The following is a 6,597-nucleotide window of genomic DNA, read 5'->3' as shown; positions in this document are numbered from 1 at the left end:
ACACGTCTAACATCCCAGCATAGGAACACAGTATACACGTGTAACATGCCAGCATAGGTACACATTATACACGTGTAACATCCCAGCATAGGTAAACGGTATACACGTGTAACATCTCAGCATAGGAACACGGTATACACGTATAACATGCCAGCATAGGAACACAGTTTACACGTGTAACATGCCAGCATAGGTACACAGTATACACGTGTAACATCTCAGCATAGGAACACAGTATACACGTGTAACATGCCAGCATAGGAACACAGTATACACGTGTAACATGCCAGCATAGGAACATAGTATACACGTGTAACATGCCAGCATAGGAACACAGTATACACGTGTAACATGCCAGCATAGGTACACAGTATACACGTGTAACATCTCAGCATAGGAACACAGTATACACGTGTAACATGCCAGCATAGGAACACAGTATACACGTGTAACATCCCAGCATAGGTACACGGTATACACGTGTAAAATCCCAGCATAGATACACAGTATACAGTGCAACATTCCAGCATAGGAACACAGTATACAATGCACAGAGAGGAATGGGAGTTAATAGTCTGGCAATGATATGGGTCACATTAAATGTGAATATTTCAGTTTCAGTCAAGGTTGGCAAAGGGATTTTTTTTTTCTTGCTGTAATTTCAATGTTTAAAGAAATTTCAAATGGTTACATTTTAAACATTTTTTTAAAGAAGGCCCTACTGTTGTGGAAAACGTTTGGTATTGATAAAAGATGTATATGTTCATTGATAAATATCAACTTTGGTAAAGATAGTAAAAAGAAAATACTTAGTATGTTACTATGTGTTAGGTAGGACATATATATACCTTACTGTAGATACCTGTGAAATAACAGTGATGCAGAATGCTTTATTTTCTCACAATCAACATGTCAGACAAAGAGAATTCTGTTTAAAATGTATAAACCTGGCACACAATGTTAGGCTCTGTCATGATTTGTTTAAGAAAAAAAAAAAACTACAGTAAAACAATAAAATATTACTATTAATACTGGGAGACAGATTACCTTTGCAGAACAAAAGGCTGATTCATGAATAACAGACAACTGTTGAAACTTTTTGATGCTGAAGCGTTCACAAAAATTCAATGCATACAAAACAAATGAATCAAATGCTATTTCATTTCACTAAGTAAACATCTTTATTTGTAACCTGCCAGAATTTGGTAAATATTGATGCAAGATAATTGCTTTATAGTTACACACTATGAATTATAATAAATATCTTTCTTTTCTTTTTTTTTACAATTTCTTTACAGTTGTACAATAAGGGTATTATTTTAACCCAACACAATTTAGTCTCTATATTCATTCAGATGCATGTTATTTACTAAACTGAAGCACATTCATTACAATGTCTGGTAAAAGACATTTTACGATTGGTTCACAGAGAGAAGGCAAATGTGTTTATTTCCGTATTATGGGGGGTGGGGGATTCGGGGGGTCACCCTTTCACACTGTCAAGGCACTGATGCAGGGCAATCAGTTGCTGTTGTCTGTGCTTGTGCAAGAAAAGGATGCCTCGGAGGAGGACAGCCGAGGTGTCTTAGACACAGTTTCAACCTCTCTGAGCCCATCCAGGTCCAAGTCGGAATATGTGTTGTTTCCTTTATGATTCGGAGGATCGTCAATGCAGTCTAAGAGTCCTGAGTTTTCATTACATGATTTGACAGACGGGCTATCGACAAGGCTCACACCAGATGCCTCATGTTTTTTGTTTGATTCTGGTGAATCAAAGCTGTTCCATGATTCAGATGTCCCTTCACAGCTGTTATGGTTATTACCATTGGCATTCTGTGCCACTCTAGGAGAGAAAGTACTGATGTCTTCAAGTTCTGCTCTATTAGTATCCGATTGGCTCTCCACCGTGTACTCATTTAAAGATGATGGCAACGGTGAGTCCTTGCCACTCTCCTCCCCTTTGTTGGCCATGTTAAGAGGAGACTTTTTACCCAACGGCACATGGGAACTAAAATTACCCCCTGAAGAGCAGCTGGACACTGGGCTGACAAATCCAACAAAGTCTCCACTAGAGCTGAAACAAAGACCTTGGACCGCTTCCCTGTTATTTTCAGTGGATTTGTCTTTATTTTCGCACCCGCAATCTCCATCCTCAAAGCTTTTAGTCTCCTCCCGCTCCTCGGTTGGATCAGGAGTTGTGGCATCGCTCGGAGTTTCTTGGGACGTGCCGTTGTCCGGGTTCTGATCTCCCTCTTGTGCAGCCAGATTGGGGCCCGTGTCTCTCTGAATTGGAGTTGGAGCAGCCGGAGTGTCGCCTGAAGCTGGGCTCTGACCGGTCAGGGTGGGTCGGACCGTTTGGTGGCACATGGGGCAGGTCTCCTGCACATACAGCCACTTGCGGAGGCAGTTGCCATGGAAGAAATGTCCGCAGTATGTTATCACAGCAGAGCTCATTTCCTGCGAGGAGAGACATTTTTTATTTTATATTCAGAAATGAAATTTTTTAAACACATTTCAATGAACAAAAGATTACAAACAATACACTGAGACATGGAACATGTCCCAGAGCCAAAACACAAAGAGGAACGCTTGGAGGGAGGGAGACAAAACAACACATGTAGAAACAGACACACAGACACACAGACACAAGACAAGGGACCAATCACATGCGCAAGTTGAGGTGTCCAGGGTCTTTTACGGCGCCCCATGGATGGGCGAGGAGAGACATAATTGACTGAAAACATTACCTATAGACCAGTGTTTCAGATAAATGGTTTTTTACTAAACCATGGCTGATGGCCAAATAATCTACATATATAGTATATTGTTGTTATTGTCCCATTATGTTGCTGAATTGTATGTTTTATCATAGCATTTTTTTTAATTATATATACACATTATAATACTGTATTACTGCAGTGTGCAGCATACTTTATTATATTATTATGTATATATTGTAATTGTACTTAGTCCTATTAGACTGTGCAATAATCAGTCATGAAACTTTACAGGTGTGTAATTGAGATCAAAATGGGGGTTGAGCAAGGGCGCCCCGGAAGTAGGGGGCAGGGACTCGGATGGTCATAGTCTCTAGTTTTAGTTTTATTTTTCTGTTTAATTACATTTAAAGCATTGTTCGTCTGTTTCCTTACCTCTCAGCCTGTCTCTCTGCTGCTGTAATGGGGATTTAAATGGCAGGGATAACAGCTTCTCTGCAGCTGTTTTCTGTTATTAGCAAGATTCTGTAGCTTGTTTCTTGACAATTAACTATTTGGTGTCAACAACAAGGGAGATAAAACATTAACCTGTTTTAACATCAAATGGGACATACATGCATTGTGTCTGAACAGTGCGATGAGAGGTGGAGCTAAACTTGAAAGACAGGAACAACATGCTTAATGATAACAGTCTGCCACATGAATTTAGAGCTGGGCAATTTGAGTTTGACTCTATACTAATATGATGAGATTTTTGGAATGACTATATGGTTACAATTGGAACAACTGGACAACTCAGACAGTAAGAAAACCTTTGAAAAAATGTATATTACAAAACAAGCAATCAATCTGACAAATATGGTTGATATAATTATGACAGTAAAACTACAACGATCTTAAAGGTTCGATATATAATATATTTACTCTATTTAATCAAAAATGCTACCACAATGTGTCATCAGATATAAAGGAAACATGCTAAGTTGAAATAATATGTTTTCTAACAACAATGCTAAAGCCAGTATTTTCTCCTTATGAAATTTCCATTCCGTGACAGAATATCTGTTTGTGTTTGGGCCTGTGTGTTGGTATCAACTGCCTATTGTGACAGCTGGTCGGGTTGCCAGATATATACCCATAGACTGTATATATCAATATACATATATACACAGTATATATATCCAGTCTATGTATATACCTGTAAAAACACAAACCCAGCATGCTACAGCTGTAGTGCAGCCATGGAAGCAGCAAAAAACAAAACAACAACATCTTTCTAACAGTTGCATAACCAGAGACAAGGTAAAACACGGGTAAATAGACACATTGGAGACAGCTTTGAACCTAAAAGGACACCAAGTTGACAAATTTCCTCCTAAACAGGTAAGCGTTGAGCTTTATTCATTTATATCACGGCTAATGTAGGGATTGTCATTTTCATTTATTTCAACATTCATGTGCTCTCACTAAATTATATAGAGTACTCAAGTTGGTTACTGAAAAAAAGTTTTTTAGACAGCCAGTGAAGTGATCCTTACTGGTGCTCCTGACATGCTAATACACGCTAACTGCTAAAGTAAGATCCATGACATATGCCAGAATCGGCAAGTTAGATTTCCTCATAATAGAAACATTTAATTTAACTTTGGCAAAACGCCAAGTAGCCTGAAAGGCTGGACTGGGACACAGTCTTCTCTACGGGACGTTTTGCAATGTATGTAACGTTATGTTATGTAATTGTGGGTAACGCCAGCTTCAAAGTTATGATATACAGTAAGATGATTCCCAATAACCTTCAACATAAGTGTAATGTCTGGCAATGCGAGACTAGCATCATGCTAACACTGACATTGTGTGACGTTTGGTTTAGCGTTCTCAACCTGGCAACTCCCGTGAACTTCGACACTGGGGAGGAGGGGCCGGGGGAATGCCACTAACCTGAAAGCAGATGGAACAGACGTCGTTGTGCTGCTGCAGCTGTCGAGCCGTGGCTCTGGGGAGGGAGTTGATCTTCTTTGCCGCTTCCTGTCGGAGCAGGAAGCTCCTCCAGCCAGACTGAGCTCGGAGCCAAACGTTGAAGTAAGAGTGGATGATAATGACGGAGGCGCCCATCCAGCTCCACTCGCCGAACAGCGACTCCCAGGTGCCGTACGCCACTACGCAGAGCGCCACCACAAACTCCAGCACCCTGCTGACGGCGTTCACCCAGTAGATCACCTCGTCCAGGCTCTCGATTGGGTCGCTGCGGAACAGCTCCACCATGAAGAGGGAGTAGATCAGCATAGTGCCTGTAACCTGGACAAACATCACACACACTTTCAATTAGAAAGTTACAAATAACCACCGTTATAATGGAGCTTATGTGACTAACAATGTTTAATGGAAGGATTATTTTGTTTGACTTTACAGGGGTTTTATGGAGAACTTGTATGTGATTATAACATCTTTCATATTATTGTAATAGCATACTGTATGTTTTTTGTTTGTAGGGTGTTCATTGCTACTGCCACAGTGTCTTATTTGATACGACCACTGTGGGGCGCCAAAAAATAATCAACATCTACATCAATGGTCTACACACAGACAGACACACAGACAGACAGATACTTTATTGATCCCCAAGGGGAAGCATAACCATAGAAGCATAAATACCATGGTTATTATAAATATAATACAATATACATACAAATAAATGAAACACTGGCTCTTTTATTGAATGAAATGCCACTGATTGAGTATTTGAAGTACCAGTATGTCAATCAAAATGCTCACATTCAAGAAGTTGCCATTAATTAAACAGATAAGTTGTCAACCATAGCTGATGGAATATGTCTGACAAGTGGGAACCTTGTCAATGTCAAATTGGTGTCAAAATAAAAATGTGGGCAATTCAAAACAACAAGCATGTGACTAAAGTAACGTATTTAATGCCATAATTACTTTATCAGTTGCAGGTTTGATAGTTATTTGACCTAAATAAGTTGTAATGGAAGTTTAATTTGATGTCATTATTTTAGTCAGCCAAACGAAGTCTTAATTGTTTAACGTTTCAAACACATGTTCAACAAAGAGTAATCCAGCTTCCTGTCTTCAACATTTAAAAGAAAGAAGTATAAAGCCCTACCTGAAGGGAGGTCAGCATGCAGCTAGACACCAGTATAAGGAGCCAGAAGTCCATGTGGAAGAACTGGGAGATTTTATAAGCCATGAAGACAGGGAAAACCAGAAGAAGAAGACACATGCTGAGGCCACGGAAGTGTTTCCACACACTCCTAGAAGCACAGGAGAAAGGAAAAGAACAACCCAAATTCCTCAGAAAACTTTTGAGGAAAAAAAAACATTTTGTACTTGCCGCATTTTTCAGTCCTGAATCTCGCCACTAGAAATGATTTTCACTGTTGTTGCTTTTACCTGTTGCGGGACGCCCCCAGGGCCAGAATAACTGGATCTGTTATTTCGATCATCGACTGCAGGGTTGAAGTCACCACGATGAAGAGGATGATGCTGAGGAGGAAGGTGCGCTGCAGTGCCTGCATGTCTAACAGGCCCGTCTGGAGAGCAAGCAGGAGCAGAGTGACGCCCTCGGTCACACCTCTGAAGACAAGGAGGGAAAAGAATTAGAAACTGGACTTTAACTTCATGTTGTTGTTTTTTTCCTACATGGATTCACCACTTAAAACTCAACTCTATTTGTGGAAGTTAATGAACTAAAAAACAAAAAAGGCTCCTGCCAACTTTTTTTCATTTTTGTCTGCACCAAACCCCAAACTGTGCACCAGCTTCATCGATTTATCCTATTACGTTTTTACACCGTTTTACCCTCTGGAACATCTGTGTACCCACATATATATATATATATATATATATATATACATATATA

At 39.9% G+C, this 6,597-nt stretch overlaps 1 protein-coding gene across 1 annotated transcript in view; it reads right to left on the bottom strand.

Annotated features, from left to right (window-relative positions):
• Positions 1-988: 988 nt before the first annotated feature.
• Positions 989-6,597, bottom strand: part of zmp:0000000662 (RING finger protein 145) — a 9,579-nt gene continuing 3,970 nt past the window's right edge. Inside the window, exons 8-11 of the mRNA XM_032511011.1 lie at positions 6,129-6,311; positions 5,842-5,989; positions 4,656-5,012; positions 989-2,457 (exon numbers count right to left, since the gene is read on the bottom strand). Coding sequence (XP_032366902.1) covers positions 1,522-2,457; positions 4,656-5,012; positions 5,842-5,989; positions 6,129-6,311 — 1,624 coding nt within the window. The 3' untranslated portion in view covers positions 989-1,521. The remainder of the gene's footprint in view (positions 2,458-4,655; positions 5,013-5,841; positions 5,990-6,128; positions 6,312-6,597) is intronic.

Source organism: Etheostoma spectabile, unplaced genomic scaffold (assembly GCF_008692095.1).
Source record: "Etheostoma spectabile isolate EspeVRDwgs_2016 unplaced genomic scaffold, UIUC_Espe_1.0 scaffold314, whole genome shotgun sequence".
Taxonomy (NCBI): Eukaryota; Metazoa; Chordata; class Actinopteri; order Perciformes; family Percidae; genus Etheostoma; species Etheostoma spectabile.
This window is presented reverse-complemented; position numbering and strand designations above follow the sequence as displayed.